This window comes from Elephas maximus, chromosome 2, assembly GCF_024166365.1.
Source record: "Elephas maximus indicus isolate mEleMax1 chromosome 2, mEleMax1 primary haplotype, whole genome shotgun sequence".
In the NCBI taxonomy this organism is placed as follows: domain Eukaryota; kingdom Metazoa; phylum Chordata; class Mammalia; order Proboscidea; family Elephantidae; genus Elephas; species Elephas maximus.
Genome location: NC_064820.1, coordinates 164,348,648 through 164,368,892, shown reverse-complemented (window position 1 = coordinate 164,368,892; position 20,245 = coordinate 164,348,648). Strand labels below are relative to the sequence as shown.

The 20,245-nt window shown below is 48.6% G+C and overlaps 1 protein-coding gene across 1 annotated transcript in view; it reads right to left on the bottom strand.

The window, feature by feature from the left end:
* The window catches only part of ABLIM3 (actin binding LIM protein family member 3), a 133,366-nt gene that overhangs the window by 8,723 nt on the left and 104,398 nt on the right, over positions 1–20,245 (bottom strand). The window contains exons 11-23 of the mRNA XM_049874031.1: positions 19,553–19,708; positions 17,789–17,818; positions 17,143–17,272; positions 16,315–16,413; positions 14,637–14,684; positions 12,196–12,330; positions 8,825–8,886; positions 7,259–7,406; positions 4,144–4,173; positions 3,465–3,523; positions 1,419–1,479; positions 700–707; positions 144–224 (exon numbers count right to left, since the gene is read on the bottom strand). Of these exons, the coding sequence (XP_049729988.1) occupies positions 144–224; positions 700–707; positions 1,419–1,479; positions 3,465–3,523; positions 4,144–4,173; positions 7,259–7,406; positions 8,825–8,886; positions 12,196–12,330; positions 14,637–14,684; positions 16,315–16,413; positions 17,143–17,272; positions 17,789–17,818; positions 19,553–19,708 (1,047 nt within the window). The remainder of the gene's footprint in view (positions 1–143; positions 225–699; positions 708–1,418; positions 1,480–3,464; positions 3,524–4,143; positions 4,174–7,258; positions 7,407–8,824; positions 8,887–12,195; positions 12,331–14,636; positions 14,685–16,314; positions 16,414–17,142; positions 17,273–17,788; positions 17,819–19,552; positions 19,709–20,245) is intronic.

Here is a 20,245-nt window from a genome sequence, read left to right as displayed (position 1 = left end):
CAGAGGAAAAGCCTAGGTCCATGTCTTGGCTTTGTCAACAAGCCGTGTGACTGTCATGACATTTATCCCCTTATTAGGTTAGACCAGGGAACCTGTGGAATCCCTTCAAACTCAAAACCTCCCACCTGGTTTTCTACACTCACCTCCAAACGGGTCCGGTCCACATCCTTGGGCAGTCGGTTTCTTCCTCTCGTGGTCACCAGCAGCAATTCATAAGGGTAGATCTAAGGAGGAAGGAGGGGGTGTTCCCAGCTTGGGTGAGGGTGGTGGGCTTGTTCTTTTCAGCCAAGGTTTATGACTGGGCTCCCTCTTCTATCCAGAGGAGGCTAGGGATTCAAATCTGGAGGAATGGCTGGGTCTGCCACCCTTGGGGTTGCCAAGCAGCTCCCAGGCACCTTCTCCCCAGAGGTCCCTGAATACTGCTAAGCTTGGTGATGTTTGGCAGTAATGTGGGCACAAGGCCTCTAGAATGTAAATATCAGTATTTGGTAATTGGTAAGCCTCCAGAGAGTCCTTGAGGCTCAGGGGACCTGTCTGATTTCAGGAGTCAAGAGACCCAGGGCAGAATTCTGGGCCAAGGAGGGAAGGGAAGTATTAGTCTTGAAAGGACCCTCAGGGTTACTTATCACCCTCCTGCTGGTCCCCAGTGCAGCACTACCAGGGTCCCGGAGACCTCCAGGGTCTACATGCAGCCTTTACCTTGTACTCTGTAGAGAGAAAAGAGAGAGACACACAAGGAAACCCATCAGTCTTTGCTTTGCATCCCTCCACTGGCCTCTGTCTCCACCCTCTCCTCTCAGGAGACCAGCCAGAGCCCCTGACCTTGCTGAATTCACCTGGAGGATAATCAAGGCTGCCATGAGCACAACAAATGGCTGGAGATATGGGGCTTAGGAAAAAGAAAAAGACTTTTGAGATATTTAGAATAGAACTGGGAAGAATCTGCAACAGTGAAGCCCATGGGCAAGATCTTTCATCTTCTGGGGGAATCCTCCTGGGGCTTCGGTGTGGGCCTTTCTCCTGCCTGCTTATAGGAGCTGGTGGAGACTGGTGTGGGGGCATCACAGGCAGAGAGTAGGAAGCTCACGGAATCTTTATTGGGAACAGTATGCATTTGATGTGTTTCTCTGTCCCAGGGGTGGCAGACAACTCTAGCTGAGCAGTATGGGGGAGAACGGGTTGCTGATGGCTCTGGGAAACCAGATGGGACAGATGGCCTGGGGATCAATCGCCCAAGGCCTGATGTGAGAAGATAAGAGCAGAGGGGGACAGGAGGGAATGGGATGTAAAAGAGAGTGGGAACTCGGGGTTTAGATAGAATCTGCAGCCATTGTTGGTGGAAGCCAGCAACAGTGATAAGCAGGGAATCTCAAAATCCCAGGAGGTGTCTCCTGGCAGACCCGCAGGGCCACACTCACCTCGCATGCCCCAGTTGACTGCGTTCATGCTGTCATAGTGGAAGAGGTCTGCGCTGGGTGTCTGCCGGGAGACGGAAGCCAGATGGCTTGAGATAAGTTCACTTCTGCCCCCTGACATTATCACCATCTCCAGAAAACAGAGCTGGGCTGGTGGGGCCTGGGGCCCTCTCAGAATCCTCAGTCTCAGCTTGGGGTGATTCAACTCACTGCCGTATCCCTAGTGTCTAGCAGAGTACCTGGCACATAGCAGGTCCTCAATACATACTCATTTATTTGGTGAATTTCATTTCATGGCTTTCTTTCATTGCTGAAATGCCGCTTTTTTGATGCAATCTGCTCTGCCAACCTTCTTTAAAAGTGCAATTCACCCCTTCCCTGAAGTCCCAGCCCCTCTTTTTTTCTATAGCACTTATTACCTTTTAGCATTTTATATAATTTATTTACTATTTACTACTTATTTCTTCTTTTCCTCTACCAGAATATAAACTTCACGGGGCAGGAGTCTTTGTCTGTTTTGGTCTCTGATGCATTATAAGCACCCAGAATATTACCCGGCCCCGGATACTCTGTTAACCCAGAACTAAAACCATTTCTGAAGCCAACTCTTAAGGCAAAGATTAGTTTGGACTATAAAACATAAAATAATACTCGTGAGGAATGTGCTTCTTAGTTCAAGCAGATACACGAGACCAAGTGGGCAGCTCCTGTCCAGAGGTACGATGAGAAGGCAGGAAGGGACAGGAGCTGGATGGAGGGACATGGGAAACCCGGGGTGGAGGGGGGGGTGTGCTGTCACATTATAGGGATTGTAACTACTGTCACATAACAATGTGTGTGTGAATTTTTGCATGAGAAAGTAACTTGAGCTATAAACTTTGACCTAAAGCACAATAAAAAAGAATGTGATTTTATTTATTCGTTATGCACTGCACAATTCTATAATAATCATAACCATAATGGCAATGAACATGAAAGTTCAACAACGATCCTAATATCCTAACACATCACGTGGTTCTATTTTCCCTTCCATTCCTTCAAATATTAAACATTATGCAAAGCAAAAACAAAAAAAATACTACCTGGCTTATGTAATAAACTTTCAGTGAACACCTGTTGAGTGAGTGAATGTCTAGGCTCTGAGTGTGGTGAGGACAGGGTCCACGTGTTCCTCATCAGGCAGTGGTTTATTGGCACCAGCCATTGCTCTCCAGGGAGCTCTGATCCCTTTAATGTGCTTTACCCTAAAGGAGCCTCCTAACAGGGCTCCTGTTTCCACTCCCGCCCCTCTGGTCTTTTCTCCACGCAACAGCTGAAAGGGTCCCATGAAAACCCCGAGTCAGTTTCTGGAGCCACTGAGGCTGGACGAACCCTTGCAACTATTGCCCTGAGATAATCTTTAAACCTTAAACCAAAAATATCCCCTGAGGTCTTCTTAAAACCAAAAGATAGTTTAGCTTAACTAATAAAGACTGTCTGCCTTGAGCATCATGCTCTTTTAAGAACTATCTATATGGGAACAAACTGACAACAGCAACTCAAAAGGTTAGATAGAAAGCTTGAGGGGCAGTGAGTTTATGTTAATGGGTGAGGAACAATTTGGAAAGGGAGGGTGAGAATGGTTGCAAGTGTGGGCTGTGAAGTCAGCTGGCCTGGATTCAAGCCCTGGCTCTACCACTTACTGGGTGTGAGAGGCTCGGCAGGTCATCTCGCCTCTTTGTGCCTCTATTTCTTCAGCCACAAAATAGGGTTAATAATAGTAACCGCCTCCCAGGGTTGTGAAAGTTAAATGAGTTCATGTGTGTAAAGTGCTTAGCATGGTGCCAGGCACATAGTCATTGCTCAGTTAGTATTAAATGTTCTCCAGTCTCCTGGGGATGTTTTTACACAGCAAATAAAGGAGAGTAAAGCAAGAGAGTGTCATTGCATTCTTTCAGTTAACCTGCCCCCAACCCCAAGGCTCCACCCATAAACAATCACCAGAACAAAGAGCTAATGCTGGAATTGTTAGCATCTTGGGGCGGTGTTCCCCAGCCTGGTGTCCCTTACCCTGTGCAGCCCATTTCTTCTGTAGGCAGGCAGGGAGGCTGATTTGGAGATGAGGGGATCTGAAAAGAAGGAGGCAGAGCAATCACCAGGAGCCCTGAGGCAAGGGTCCCTCACCCTGAGATCATCTGCCTGCAAATAGTACTCCCAATTCAGTGACAGCAGGTGTGGCCAGAGACCACCAGCAATTCCCACCTGCTCTCCAGGCTTGCAACTTGACTGTCTATGGGGGCTTCATCCCTGCAGACCTCTAGGCCCACCGAGGCACCCACTCACTCTCTTCTGGCTTCAACCTGCACACATTTAGCCTCCTATGATGGACCTCTGTGTCCTAGCCTCAGAGTGCTCTAGACAAAGGCCATGGAATTGGAGTCAAGCTAGTGGCTCAAGTTCAGAACCCAGGCCGGGAGGTTCCCACATGGGTGGAAAAGGCTTGCTCCGTCTCTCTCTCTCTCTCTCACTCTTTTTCTCCCTCTTGGAGTTACTGGGCGTGGCAACCCTGATTCCAGAACCCAAAACTGGGGCCCACGATTTAACAAAAACAATAGGTTGGAGTATTTGGAATTAGGACATGCTGGGACATCCATGTTGTTTGCCATCACAGCTACAGGGGAAGTGCAGCAGGCTCAGCTCTCGCCCCCACAGGGCACCGTGAGGCTGAAGGTAGGGCAGGAGAACATACCGCTGTCAGCCAGGTAGTGGGACCGAGGGGCTGCAACAGAGAAAAGCCAGAGATCAGTCCGTGTTCATGGGGACAGACAGACCTGGTGGAAGACAGACAGCTCTCGTAGCTGGGCCACCCTGGTTGGGTTGGGGGAGGGCTCCTTCAGGATCTCTTTTCCCACTCGTTTCCTATTGTTGCATCAGTATCTGCTACAATGCATCCAAAACCCCAGCACCTAGCACAGCACCTGGGACACAGGGGGTGCTTCTTGATATATGTTGTATGGATGCCGTTGAATTTTGAGCAGCACTGGTACACTGATTAGAACCCAGAGCCAGGACTGAAAACAGTGCCCATCAGCAGTCCAACAGGGAAACAGGCTCATCAGCTCATCCACTCGGTCACTTAGTAGATACCTAACTTCCCTGGATGGCACAAGCAGTTTGCAGCTGGCTGCTGGTGCGGTAGTTAAATGCTTGACTGCTAACCGAAAGGTTGGGGGTTCAAATCCACCATCTGCTCCACAGAAGAAAGGCGCGGCAGTCTGCTTCTGTAAAGACTGCGGCCTTGGAAACCCTATGGACAGTTCCACTGTGTGAGTGGGAATTGACTTGATGGCAACAGGTTTGTTTTGGTTTTGGCTAACCTTTAATTTGAGCCCACTCAGTGGCTCTGCAGAAGGAGGGCCTGATGATCTTAAACCCTATGGAGAGTTCTACTCTGTACCATATGGGGTGGCCATGGGCTGGAAGCCACTCAACAGCAATGATTTTTCTTTTTTACCTTCACACAAGCTGCTTAATCATCCTTCAGTTTCCTCGTCTTTAAAATATCTCCTTTACAGGGTTATTGTGAAGAATGTGACACAGTACAGTAGGATATTAGCACGGTGCCTGACACATACAAAACACTCAATAAAGCTGGCTTTATCATCATCAACATCACCAGCACTCCCACCATCATCTTCAATCTCACCAAGACTCAAGATGCAGTATTGTGAAGAGGGACAAGCTCATGGCCTTGGAGTCACTCTGACTTGTCTGGATCCTGGCTTAGTCACTTACTGGCTTCCTGACCTTGGGAAAATGGCTTAACCTCAGCTCTCTCATCTACAAAGTGAGTGATAACAATCCCACTACATTGTGGATCTTTGGAGGACCCAGAGTGATAGCGTATGTACAAATGTCTGGTACACAGAAGTATGAGAAATAGTATCTTCTATTACCCATAATTGTCTTCCTTGATCTAAGAGTCCACCATTTTCTCAGAAGGGCTTCCTGTGTTTGTTCTCTCAATATCTTGCCACCTCCTTTGCTTAAGGATTTTCAAGTGATCAAATAAGAAAGTCACCTGGCTTCTTAGCACTGTCACCCCTACTCTACTGCAAAAGTGGGCGGGACTGGGCATCAGAACAGGATCGGGAAACTCTTGCCTTGTTGTCCTTCTCTCTGTAGTTTTTCCTGGGAATGGTCTTCCCAGCACTTAGGTTTCTGTGTTTCTAGAACAGCCCTGGGCAGATTATCTGCAACTCCATGTCCTCTGGGCTAATGTTCTTAGCTTTAAGTACTGAGGGTTGACCATAGGGAATCAATGAAACTGTGACTGGTCACTGGGGTGGTGGACTATAGACTTTCCTTTTTCTTTTTTTCTGCATATTATCTGAAATTGATATATATATACATATTTTTACAACGAACATGCATTACTTTTGTTAAAACAAACAAACAAAAAACCCACGACTTCTTTTTTTTTGTTTTCAAGTATTGATCTGAGATGAGCTTTCCTGGCAGGGCTGAATTCCACAGGGATAAGAAAGAGTAAATCGACTCAAAGGCACACAACAAAACCACAGCAAGAGAGGAGGCAGAAAGACCAAGTATGTGTCTAGGAACACGGGGAGCTTAAAACAAGAAACTTCCAGGGTAAATTGCTTGAACCTTTCTTATCAGCACGTGGTCATTAAGCCTCTGTACACCTCCAGTGACGCAAGGCTCACCACCTCAGAAGGCAGCCCCTTGTATTGTTGTGCCACTCAGATTCTTAAATATGTTTTCCTTTACAATGACCTGGCTGGGCGTCAAGGTGTCAGATTCCCCAAGAGGCAAGACTCAGGAGTGATGGCTTAGGGCAGAGGATGGTCCTCGCTAAGATGCCGTGTCAGTATTCTAGACCCAGGCAAGCCTTCCAGAGATGGAAGAAAGTGGAAGAATCTGGCGCTAACCTTTGAGGGCAGACTCTCCCGATTCCTTCGTTAGCCCAAGGGATTGAGTTTGGGGTAGGCTCCATTCTTTCTTTGTGGTTCCTACAGGGTAGCACTTTGGCTTTTACTGCCTTAGGCTGCAACGCAAGGAACGGTGCAATACCTGCACTGCACGGGAAGTACTGAGAATTGGAAAAGGCTTTCCAGAGGAGGTGACATTTGCCTCAAAATTATCTTGCTTGTTTATCTATTTTTCTAAACATATTTATAGTTTGTCTCGCCCCTCTAGAACAGGGGTCGGCAAACTTTTTCTGTAATGAGCCAGATGGTAAATATTTTAGGCTTTGCAGGTCATCCAGTCTCTGTTGCAACTACTCACTACTGTTGCAACAGCTTTCTGCTGTTGTAGTGAAAACAAGCATAGGCAATACATGCATGAATGGGCATGGGTGTTCCAACAAAACTTTATTTACCAAAACCAGATTTGGCCCACGGGTTATAATTTGCCAACTCCTGCTCTAGAATATCAGCCCCCATGAGAGCAAGAATCTTGTCTAACTGGTCACCCCCATATTCTTAGCATCCAGAATGCTGCCTTGCACAACTAGAAGGTCCTTACAAATCTTGTCTTTGGGTTCTGGAGTCAGAATGACCTGGGTCCCAGTCTCAGCTCCATCACTTATAAACTGAGTGACCTTGGGCAAGGTATCAAAGCCTTCCATGCCTCAGTTCCTCATTTGTAAAATGCGGGAGCTGCTATGAGGAAGGAGAGAGATGAGTTGGTGCTGTGTTTCTCAGGATGTCTTGCTCAAAGTGAACGCCCAACACGTTAGTCATGGGATTGAGGCTCTGTGGAGACCAAATGCAGGGATCTAGGGGGCTCAGACTCATAGGTGGAGTGGGGAGGAGTTGGGCCTTCAGGGCAGTGCTTACAGCCATTGAGGGACATCTCGTAGCCGGCAGTGTGCAGAGCCTCCCGGCTGCTGGTGGAGCTCCGGGGTGGGGTCCATGGGTCTGCATAGGAGCTGGACCGGGCCTTCATCTCCTCCTTCAGAATCAGCCTGCCAATTCCACTCTGGAGCTGGGGTGGGGGCGAGGAGGAGCAAGATGCAGTTAGAAGGAAGCAAAGAATACCAAGATGGAACAGACCTGGGAAAGGCTGTGCCATCTGACCCTCTATAGTGAACACCTGCCATTTTTGCCTTCCAGCATCCCTCTTTCCTTACAGAATCCATATTTTCCACTGGGATTCACCACAAGTAGTCCACTGGGCACAAAAAGCTGCCTTAGCCAATGACACAATCACATTGCCCTGGCCATGGTGACTGGTTCAAGGACGGCCAAGCTCATTGCTGTTAAGTCGATGCTGACTCATACTGACCCTATAGGACAGAGTGGAACTGCCCCATAGAGTTTCCAAAGAGTGGCTGGTGGATTCGAACTGCCGACCTTTTGGTTAGCAGCCGAGCTCTTAAACACTGCACTACCAGGGCTCTGGGCCAATGAGAGCTTCCCCAAAACTCTTGCTGGATTTGCTGGCACCCATCTTTTTATTTTAACTAATTTTTTTATTGAGGTGAAATTCACATAACATGAAACTAATTATTTGAAAGTGAACAATTCAGTACAGTCATAATATTGTACAAACACCACTTCTATCTAGTTCTAAACCATTTTCATCATCCCAAAATAAAACCCTGTATACATTAAGGAGCTACTTCCCATTCTCCCCTCCCCTCAGCCCCTGGGAACCATGAACCTATGTTCTGTCTCTGGATTTTCCTATTCTGGATATCTCATATAAATGGAATCATATAATACGTGACCTTTTGTGTCTGACTTCTTTCACTTAGCATGATGTGTTCAAGGTTCATCCATGTTGTAGTATTTATCAGTACTGCATTCTTTTTAATGGCTGAATAATATCCCATTGTAGGTATATGCCACACTTTATCCATTCATCTGTTGATGGACATTTGGGTCGTTTCTACCTTTTGGCTATCGTGAATAATGCTGCAATGAACACTGGCATACCAGTATCTCTTTGAATCCCTGCTTTCAAGTCTTTTAGGTACATGCCTAAGAGTAGAATTTCTGGGTCATATGGTAATTCTGTGTTCAACTTTTTGAGGAACTCACAAACTGTTTCCCATAGTGGCTGCACCATTTTACATTCTCACTGACAATGGATGAGGGTGGCTGGCACCCATCTTGCCACTGCATGAGAAAAATCTGCCTGAGCATGAAGCCAAACGGAAGAAGGTTAACACAGGAGAAGAGGGAGCCAATCTCCCTATAACATTTTTTTTTTTTTTTAAATTTGAGCGGCTAAGATCTAGTTATACCTGAAGCTACCTTTTGGCTTTTTAGTCATGGAAAACTACATATTTCTTTTTCCTCCCTTAAGCCAGGCTGAATTTAGTTTCTGTCACTTGCAAATGAAAATGCTCTCAGTAACTGACCCTCTTGGCATCTCATTCACTGCTGTGACCTGCTCACCTTATGCATGCTGTGGTCAAAATCATCCTCTTCTCCAGATGAGAACCTCCTGGCTCGGGGTACTGCCAAAAGACAGAGAGGATCAGCTTCAGCACCTACCCCGTACCCAGCCTGCCCTTGGGTGAGGGTAGACAGGGGTTAAGCCCAGGGCTCTAAAGCTTTCTTTTCAACCCTACCACTTTCTAGCTGAGTGACGCTGCACAAGTACACTTTGGCCAAGTACCGATCCACAGTGAATGGATATTCTTGTACTGAGCTGTCCAGCATCCCTTCCCATTCTCAGGCTGTGAGGTGCAGGTGAAGCCAACTGCCCAAACAGCCAATAAGCTTCTGCGCTGAGACTTTTCCTGCAACTAGTAGGAGAGAGAAGTTCTTTTTTTGCTTTGGGTAGGGTGTAAACCTTGGATCACCTTTCTTTGGAATGGGCGTGTATGTGGAGCACTTTCAGTAGGTTGACCAGGTAGCTGTCTTCCAAATTTCTTGGCATAGATGATTGCATGCTTCCAGCGCTGCATCCGTTTGTTGAGGCATCTCAGTTGGTATTCCATCAATTCCTGAGCCTTGTTTTTCACTAAAACATTCAGTGCAACTTAAACTTCTTCCTTTAATACCATTGGTTCTTGATCTTATGCTACCTCCTGAAAAGGTTGAATGTCAACCAATTCTTTTTGGTACAATGACTCTGTGCATTCCTTCTGTCTTAGTCATCTAGTGCTACTATAACAGAAATACCACAAGTGGATGGCTTTAACAAACTGAAGTTTATTCTCTCATGGTCTAGTAGGCTAGAAGTCCGAATTCAGGGTGCCAGCTCCAGGGGAAGTCTTTCTCTCTCTGTCGGTTCTGGGTGAAGGTCCCTGTCATCAGTCTTCCCCAGTTGAGAGTTTCTTAGCACAGGCACCCTGGGTCCAAAGGATGCACTATTTTCCTGGCTCCTGTTTCTTGGTAGTATGAGGTCCCCCATGTCTCTCTGCTTGCTTCTCTTTTATATTTCAAAAGAGATAGGCTTAAGACACAGCCTAATTTGTAGATTGAGTTCTGCCTCATTAACATAACTACCTCCAATCCTGCCTCATTAATATCATACAAGTAGGATTTACAACACTTAGGAAAATCATATCAGATGAAAAAATGGTGGACAATCACACATAACTGGGAATCATGGCCTAGCCAATTTGACATACATTTTGGGGGGACACAATTCAATCCATGCCACCTTCTATTTTCTTTTGATGCTTCTTGCATCATTCAATGATTTTTGCCCATCGAATCCCTCAATATTGCAACTTGAAGCTTGAATTTTTTCTTGAGTTCTTTCAGCTTGAGAAATTCTGAGCGTGTTCTTCCCTTTTGGTTTTCTAACTCCAGGTCCTTGCACATTTTATTATAATACTTCACTTTGTCTTTCCCAGCTACCCTTTGAAATCTTCTAAGGAGCAGCCAGAATGGTCCTTAGAAGCGAGGATGGTGAGACTTCAATCTCACTTACTTTGTACATTACGAGGGCTCAATCCCTGGAGAAGGATATCGTGCTTGTAAAGCGGAGGGTCAGTAAAAAGAGGAAGACCTTCAATGAGATGGATTGACACAGTGGCTGCAACAACAGTCTCAAATATAGCAATGATTGTGAGGATGGGGCAGGACCAGGCAGTGTTTTGTTATGTTGCAGAAGAGGTCACTATGAGTTAGCACCAACTCAACTGCATGTGACGACAACAGCAATAACAACAGGGTGTAAGCCTGGACCTGCTGGAGCTCATCTCGCCATGATGAGAATGAGGCCAGCCCTAGGGAAAACAGTCCAAGTCCTGCTGACATTCATTCACTCCCTAGATCCAAGTGGGCCTCAAGTCAATACACCCCCAACTCATTCAGGACATAAGCTAGAATGTTCCTTTTCAGCTTAAGCCATGTAGAGTTGTTGCTGTTTTCTTCTGCAATTGAAACAGTCCCCATGAAGATACTCCCCACCTCTGCTTGGAGTGGTCTCTCACTTATAACCTCTCACAGGTCCTCATCATTGTCCACTTTGGCTTATAGTTTTTGTCATGGATTATGTCCCCCTGAAAATGTGTGTATTAACTTGGTTAGGCCGTGATTTCCAGTATTCTGTGATTGTCCTCCATTTTGTGATTGTAATTTTATGTTAAAGAGGATTAGGGTGTGCTTTTAACACCCTTACCAGGTCACATGCCTCACCCAATGTAAAGGGAGTTTCCCTGGGGTGTGGCCTGCACAACCTTTTATCTCTCAAGAGATAAAAGGAAAAGGAAGCAGAGAGTTGGAGACCTCATACAACTAAGAAAGCAGAGCTGGGAGCAGAGCGTGTTCTTTGGACCTGTGGTTCCTGGGCTGAGATGCTCCCAGACCAAGGGAAGACTGATGACAAGGACCTTCCTCCAGAGCCTACAGAGAGAGAAAGCCTTCCCCTGGAGCCAGTGCCCTGAATTCAGACTTCTAGCCTACTGGATGGTGACAGAATAAACTTCTCTTTGTTAAAGTCATCCACTTATGGTATTTCTGTTATAGCAGCACTAGATAACTAAGACAGTTGTGTTTGTGTCTTATTTCTTTTTCTAAATGGGGAACACTTTGAGGGTAAGGAGAGAGGTCAACTCTGTAGCTTCCATGCAGCTTTGTTCAGAATGGACATTCAGTTAGTAAAGGTATGTGTTGGATCAGTTGGATCTTGACGAAATTCTTCCCCAGACTTGAAACACCTTAGCTTGTTTGAATGGGTGGGTGGTATTCTGTGGGCCCAGAGACTCCCTGCCTCGCCAGGAAGCCCATGAACACTTCCCAACCTCCCACATCCTCTCATTGCCATCCTCCCCACCATTTTCCACCCTACAGACAAAGTGGTCTCTCAAAAGCACAAATCTATTGCGCCACCACTTTCAATGGCTTCCTGCTATTTAGGATAAAGACCAAAGACCTAGCCCCAAACCAAAAGGCCCTGGCCCCTTATTTCTCCCCTTGCTTTCCCCTCTCTCTGAGTTCTAGCCAACCTGATCTCTGGGTTTGCATTTCCATACTCTCTTTCCTGACTTACCTCCTCCTTACCCTTCCTGTGGCAGCTGAGAATGTTTCATCCTCTCCCAGGCCGCACAACATGCCCCTGCCATCAGCTCTCCTCCCTACTATAATCACCTTCTCTTAAGCTGGGACCTATATCTCCTCCACAAAGGCAGGCCTGCATCTGTTTCTCTCACCAGTGTAGCCCCAGGGCCCATGGCTGTCCCTCAATACATGCATGTTGAATGAATAAATGAATGATTATATGAAGGAACAGGCAACTATCTTTCTTGACCTTGTGTGTCCCTAGCACAAGCAGTGGGGTCTGGCCCTGGCTCCCCTGTGGGGTATGGTACCTTTGGGGGACCCGTGGTAGGTCCAGTACTCAGACTCCACACCATAGTAGGGATCTGGTGAGTAGGCTGGACTATACTTGGATGCCTGGCTGATGTCTTCACTTGTCTTGCTTTTGGCTGTTGTAGACAAATCACCTGCAAAAGGACGCAAGGAGAGAGCTTCAGGAAGGCAGTGTCCTGGCTGGGATTGTGTACCTTTTCCCCTGCCACAGCCAGGATCCAGCCCAGTGAAGGGGGCCACGTTGTTGTCAAGGACCTCTGCTGGGAGAGTATGCGATATGGAGAATTGGAGCTGGAAAGGCACTGGAGCCAGTCCCTCATTTTACAGTTAAGAATCTGAATCCCAGAGAGGGGACTGGGCTTGTCCAAGAACACTCAGTAAGTTAGTGCAAGAACTGGAGCAGATTCCAGCTCAGGGCTCCTCCTACCATATTCCATGGACTTCCAGGTCTACTCCTGCATGAACACCAAGGCTGAGGCCTCATGCAGTAAGACTAGACAGATCCCAGGTGAGGCCTCTGCTCTTATCTTCCTAACCCTCTAGAATCCTGGCTTGTTAGGGATTCGACCTACACCTTGGGTGGAAATCGCCAGGCAGGGCCACGATGCATGTTGTCAGGTTAATCTTCTCCTCATGCGGAAATGTCATACCCTGGTTTGGGGGCCACTACCTGGCCTGAAGGAAGGAGCACTTGATAGGGAGTCAGCAAAGATGGACTCTGGTCCAGCTCTGTCACTTAACTCAGCTGTAACAATAGGTGAATCCCATCCTTCTCTGCCTCAGTTCCCCCATCTGTAAAGTGTCACAATTGGTCTGAAGTCCACGATGTGGGGGGTGACCACCAAACCCATCACAGGTGCAAATACTTAACAGGGCAATGGCATTAGAGCAGCCCAAAGATTGGTGAAGGCTGGCCAGGGCAGAGAGAGGGCCTGGGGAAATGAGCGTCGTACCACTACTATTTCTAGGAGTGAAGCCAGAGCAGCACGGAGTCCTGAGACACGCCCTCTGCCACCCCTGGCTGGACACCTCTCCCAGTGGCATAGACTTCCACCCATGGTGAATTCTCCTCTTGGATTTGGGTCCTGGGAAGCCCCTCCTGCCCCTGGCTGATAGACTTTAGCCCTTTGATAGCCTGAGGCTCCTCCCCAGTCTACTTGGAGCTGCCCCTCAAAGCCCACCTGGAAAATCCCATGCAGTCCTGAGAAGCTTGGGATCTGGTGCCATCTTTGGATAAAAAGTCACACTACTTCTGCTGGGGTTGATGCCTCTCTGTGGTCACTTAGGGGCACACTGTATGTCCCCACAGCCACATGTACATGTACACTGGCTCACAGATTCACCCTTGACCTCACAGCCCAGCCCCCTCCAACGCTGGTGATGTTTGCCTAAATTGCAGGGTCTTAAGCACCCAGAGCCACTATTTATACTTGCATCGCCCCTTCTACCTGCCTAGTTCAGATCCCTTCCATCTGCCAACATACTTGTCTAACTCCGCTTCTCTCTCTGTTATCCCAGCCAGATCCTTGGGCAAGTCAAGGTGATACAGGGTGGTAGCTGCTCCTCTAGATTCTAAACTCCTCAAAGGAAAACCAAAAACCCAGGTGCTGCTGAGTGTGTTTCAGCTCATGGAAACCCCACGTGTGTCACAGTAGAACCGTGCTCCACAGAGCTTTCAGTGGTGGGTTTTTTGAAAGTAGATCACCGGATATTTCTTCTGAGGTGTCTCTGGGTGGACTTGAACCTACGGTCCTTTGGTTAGTAGCCAAATGCTTAACCATTTGCTCCACCCAGGGACTCCATCCTCAAAGGAAGGGAGATACTTATTCAACGCAGGTTCAGTAAGTGCTTTCTGGAAGAATGAACAGGAGGTCACAGTGATGAATAAAACTGCCCCTAGGGTTTCCAAGGCTGTGAATCTTTAACGACACCGACTGCTACATCTTTCTTCCACAAAGTGACTGGGGTATCGAACTGCTGACCTTTTGTTTAATAGCCGAGTGTTTAACCACTGTGCCACCAGGGTTCCTTTAGAAAAAGCTGTTACAGATACAAAATTCTAATTCAGTGAGTACAGTGTGGGGCCGAGGAATACACATGCATTCCAGATGATTCTATGAAATGAAGTTTGAGTATCAATGCCTTGGAGTGTGACTCTCCCAGGAGTATTCTGCACGGATTGCTTTAACCATGGAATTTAGGACACCAGACAGCAGGTAAGGGAGGCAGTTGGGGAGGAGGTGGGAAGGGATTTGGGGGACACGAACTTTCCTTGCTCCTTTGAAATGACATCATGCTCCCCCCCAACGTCACCTTGAGTGACTGGAGGGCAGCCAGCAAGAAAGGACCCAGTTGCAGCCTTGCAGTGTGTCCTTCCTGGGCCCTCCTTTAACCTCCCCCTCCCCTTGCCTGGCCAAGCCCTGACTGCCTCAGACCATACCATGCCGTTTGTAGATGGGGGGTTTCCGGTAGATGTTACTTTCTCCAGCTGCTAGACAGACCAGGAAGGGACAGTGGGGAGGGCAGAGAGAAACAAGGAGAAAGGGAGACAGCAGTTGGTCAGTTGATCTCATGAGACAGAAATGGTCAGCAACTTTTTTTTAAGGTTCCACCATCTTTCCTTTGGTAGACTTCTTCTAAAGTTGAGCTTCCAACCTCATCCCAACATGTTCCAAGTAAGGGAAGGGAGAGGAATGGATGGATTCAAATGGTGCTGAGGGAGGGGCTTGGGGCTTGAATGGTGGGCATGCAGGCACAGGTGGGCACATGCTCAGCAGGACCCCACGCAGGGCAGGTGTCCACTGCCTCCACCCAGCAGTCACGCCTTGTTCCATGTGAAAGTCCCCAGGATGCTGCAGCCAAGTTTCAGCAGTATCTCCCTCTCCCTCCCTCAAAAACTGTCAGGACAGAACCCTTCTGGGGCAGTTGAAAGAGGTGTAGATGAAACAGCAGGACAAGTTCCCAGGAAAAAGTGCGTGGGGAGTGAAAAACTGAGCTCCCAGCTAGGAGACTGGGGTTTAGGCCTGGCTCCACTGTAACTCAGGATTTGACCTCATCCAAATCACACCTACAAGGTAATCTAAACCCATTGCCATTGAGTCAATTCTGACTCATAGTGACCCTATAGGACAGAAGACATCTCCATAGAGTTTCCAAGGCTGTAATACTTACAGAAGCAGAATGCCACATCTTTCTCTCATACAGCAGCTGGTGGGTTTGAACTGCTGACCTTAACTACCTTACCACCAGGGCTCCTTTCAAGGTAATCTAGCCCCTGCCTTCCTTTCATCTCCTATCACTATGTAGTTAAGTAAGTCTGGGCAGGGAGGGGACAGGACACTACCTCCAGCCATGCTGGCTCTGCCTGCTTCAGTGTTTTGGGGCCTTCATTCTTGCTGTTCCCTATGATCTTTGGAGGCTGGCTCTTTCTCATCTTTTGGCTTCAATGTCACTTCCTGAGAAGTCCTTTCTGACCACCCCACCTAACCCAGCTTTCCCCTCTCCAGTCACCCCATCATATCAGCCTATTTTATTATGTGTAAAATACTTATTATTACCAGAAATTACCTGTTTACTTATTGTCTCTATCCCCATGCTGGGACATAAAGACCACGAGGGCAGGAACTGAGCTGGTTCAAGCCTAGCTGAAGCCTCAGGGCCCAGGACAGTGTCTGGCTGTATAGATGGGGCAACAGAGGCTCAGAGAAGCTAAGTAACCAGCCCCAGGTCACACACCTTGTAAGCAGTGGAATCAAGATTCAATCCCAAAAGTTTTGATGCAAAACCCTGTGGCATTCAGCATTATGTGCTATAGCCTTATCTACCATGACCCTCAGACACTGCAGGCACTTTCCACTTGTTCCGTGCATCCTCCTCCCTGAGTCGATTCTCTGAAGACCCTTCTCTGAAGACCCGCTTAGTCCCCTTGTTGTCTTGATCAAGGTTGGCTCTGTCACATGGGTGGACTAAGCCTATGGCTGTGTGGGCTGGAGGGTGAGGTTAGTGAAGGTGATTGGTTAGGGAGGGTCCCCCGGAAACTGGCTTCTCCTTGGTGCTGGCGCCCGCGGAACCCACGGAGCATGCACCCATGCCGCGCATTCAGGGCTGGCAGTGCCTACCTGGGATGTGAAAGTGCTTGGGAGCCTGGTAAGAGGTCGGAGTGGAGGACCTCACATCTAACTGGCTATGGTATGGAGAGCTCCGGCCACTCTCGGGCCCTGGAGCACGCAGGCAGTGGTCCCCAGAGAGAACAGAGGCATAGAGAAAACAGGCATTAACGCAGTGGCGGCTCAGGAAGCAGTGAGGTGATGACAGCAAGGATGGTGGGGATGGGCTGGGGTGCCCAGCGTGCTCAGGCCCGGGTCAGGAGAAGCATGTGCCCTCATGCACTTCTGCAGGGACAGGTTTGGCCCAGCTTTCTTGCTTGACCCCAAAGTCAGAGTTCATGGGTGGTCAAAATCAACTCCTCTGGGTATCAGGAAGGCACCTCCACCCCTCTGTGCTGCCCACCCCTCCCCACCCAGGCCTCTCCCTTAATTGCTCTTTTCCTCCATCTCAATGATTGGGTTAGGGTTGGGGTGGGCCCAGGCCACACCCGTGTTGCTGGTCTCCTGGTTCTATCCTCTGATGTGGCAGGTCAAGAATAAGGGTAGGGGAGTCTTCCGCCAGCCAGGGCACTGCACTGCCTGCTACTCCCCACTCTTGGCAGCTCATCACCCACCTTCACGCTGCTTTTCAGCACCACACCCCCCCTCCTCTTCCCCCTGAATCCTCCCACCAGGGTGCATCTGCAGGGGCTCAGTGAGGCCCAGCTGGTCACCTGAGTGGCCACAGCCCTCCAGGGGTCCATGTCTAGATGGAGCCCCTTGCTGTCTCTACAACCCAGGGACCAAGCCACTGCTTTATCCCCCGTTCCCTTTCTCCCTTTGGGGGCTCCCTTTCCTTACCAGAGCGGTAGTAGTAGTGAGGCGAACGGGAGAAGGTGGGGGACATGCCCTGCCGGCTGTAGGTGGGGGAGTCGATGTATCCCGGGCTGGAGGCCCGTCTCTGCCGGAGGTCCAAGTTCTCATAGATGTCCTGGGGGAAGAAGTGGGGCCATGAGCAAGGCAGGCCATTAGGTGGCCTGTGGTCCAAAGGTAGGGCAGGCAGGTGGGGGAGCCACATGGGATCGGGGATTCTAGGCACTAAGGCAGGGTGCTGCCCCTCTGAATACAGAGAACTACTCCTGGAGTTCCAAGCACAGTCTAAGGAGGGCAGTTGAGAATTTTCAGGGCCTTCACCCATCACGCCCAGGCCCCTGGATGGACCCTGGGGTCAGTCCCTGGAATAGTGGCCAGGGATCGGAGAGGTGTCAGGGAGGTCACCTCTGGGTGGAGGTGGTATGTCACGTTCTCCCCAGCCATTTCCATCCTTCATGCCACCACCACTTCCTCTGGGCCATGCCCCTGTCTCTGTGCTTCTGCCTGAGTTTGGGGAGGACGCTTTGAGCAAGGACTCAAGACCCTTGGGGGGCTGGGGAGGGGGGTCAGGGGCCTGCAGTCAGCATAGAGAGACACGGTTTTATAAAAGGTCCCCCCGAATCAGCTTAATTACCTGGGAGTAGGGAGATAAAGTTCTCAGCGACTTAGAAGCGAAGAGTTTGAAGGCAGCCGTGGAAGGAACACAAAGCAGAGAGAGGAGGAGGAGAGTAAGGCAAGAGTCTGGTTAGATGGTTCAGCAGAGAGGGCCTGCAGCTGCCTCAGGCCGGGCATCCTTTCCAGAGAGCAGCTGCACTCAGAATTCCAGAATACCAGACTGCTGGTAGGCAATCTGAGATCATGCCCTTCTTTTACAAATGGGGAAACTGAGGCCCAGGGAGGGAGCTGGACCATGCGGTCTTTCAGGGAGGAAGAGGTAGATTCTTGACTTGGACCCCAGCTTCTCCACCACAAGCTCAGAGTTATTTTCATGACGACCCTTCCCTGTCTCTCTTCTGGTTCATGACCCTTGTGTGGTTCATGAGGACGGTGCCTAGGGGCAGGGGACCCAAATGCAGGGCCAGGAGGGAGGTGAGCTGGTGGGCGGTACAGCTAATGGAGAGTGACGGTCCCATCTAAAGAAGGCAGCTCCAGCAGGTCAAGGCCATACCGAAGTGCCTGCCTGATGTTCACACAGCTCCTTAGTGCTTAAATGTTGGCAACTAATTTATACTTTTAAAAGCACTTTGTGAGAGAAACGAAACAAATCTGGGGGCTGGCTGTACCCAGTGAGTCCCAGATTGTCATTTCTGGCTTCAGGACAATCAGCTTCTCCCAAACACTTGGTCCCTTTTTCCTGGTCCATTTCGGGGGCCAGCACCCAGACAGCCTTGCAATGTGCTCTTAAGCTTTTTTTGACTCACACATGGCAGGATGGCTGCTTTCCAAACAAATGGAACCCCAGTCCTCAACAGAGAAAGGGGACTTGTCCAAGGTCCCACAGTTAGTTAGTGGTGAAGCTGGGATGAGAGCCCCAGTCCCTTGCCCACCAGGCCAGGGCTCCTTTTGCTCCAAACTGTTCCATCTCAGAGGGCCAGGGGTGGGGCTAGAGAGCTGGCAGGACGTCCAATGTAATGGCCACCCTGCCTTCTCCAGAGAACACTTGGTCTTGTCTTTTTTGTTGTTGTTGTTCCCCAGTTGCTGTGGAGCCAGTTTTGACTCATGGCAACCTCATGTGTGTCAGAGGAGAACTATGCTCCATATAGTTTTCAATGACTAATTTTTTGGAAGTAGGTCACCAGGCCTTTCTTTTGAGGTGCCTCTGGGTGAACTTCAGCCTCTAATCTTTTGATTAGCAGCCAAGTGCATCAGCTGTTTGCACAGTCCTGGGGCTAACCATTTAGCTATTTGAAAAACCACTGGATGCAGAGTCTTTATAAAAGTGTCTCTTGCTCTGAGCATAGGCTTAAAGCCAGATGCAAAAACCATGCCCGTGGAGCCTTGGGGTGTAAACGAGAGCCATGGGCTGGGTATAAGGAAATATTCTGAAGTATAAGAAAAACAACAGCTCAAGTGCTAAATGGTCACAGGCTCTTTTGTTGGGAGTCAACAAGGAGTGGTGGGGACTGGGGAGAACTGGAGTGCCCATGTCCATGGCTGCTATCCATCTCCAGGTAGTGTAAATGCAGGTTCAGTGTTACCAACTCTGATTTTTCAAGAAAAGCCAGAAAGCCAGATTTTTGGATGAAATCTCTTGATTTTCAAATGTTTACTCTAAGTTCCAGTTTAAAAGAACCTAAGGCTAACCCTGTGGAGGCCAAACCATCTGTGATGGACTGGGCGGGGGACCTCAGTGGGACCGCCTCTCCTTCAGCAGCCCCAGAGGGATGAGACTCGATACCTCTCCATAGCCACATCTCTCCAGCATCTCGTCGGACGTGTATCTGGAATGAGGCTCGTAGGAAATGAGGTCAGGGCGTTGTACCTCGTAGATGGACTTAACCTTGGGGAGAGCTGCCAGGTCTTTGTAATTAAGGATCTCATTATCCACTTTAGCCTGGGGAAGAGGGAAATGGACAGGAAAGAAGTAGAAAGACAAGAGAGAAAGGAAAGAGGGAACAAAAACAACTACAAACAAAATATTAGGACCAAAGAATTGCAGAATGTTAGACTATCCAAGGTTGTAGAGGCCATCTATCCCAACAGGACTAAGGTTTATTGAGCACGTACTATGTGTTAGGTGCTGTGGTTTACAGGAATTGTCTCCTTTAACTGTCACTGCACCTTTGTGAAGTATCAGTATTATTCCTATTTCCCAGATGAGAAAACTGAGGCTTAAACAGTTTACCAACTTGCATCCCTTAGCAAGTAGGTTTGAATTGAGTCTGAACTACACAGCCTGGGTGCTGAACTGCCTTCCAACCTCACATAGTGAGGACTCTCTGTTCATAGCATCCTTGAAGAAGGTGATGAAGGTGGTAAAGACAGAAATAATCACGACAGTAAAACACTAGCTAACAATCGACTTGATGGCAACGGGTTTTTTGGTGTTATGCGCCAGACTCTGCCTAAATCCCTTATATGGATTAACTCA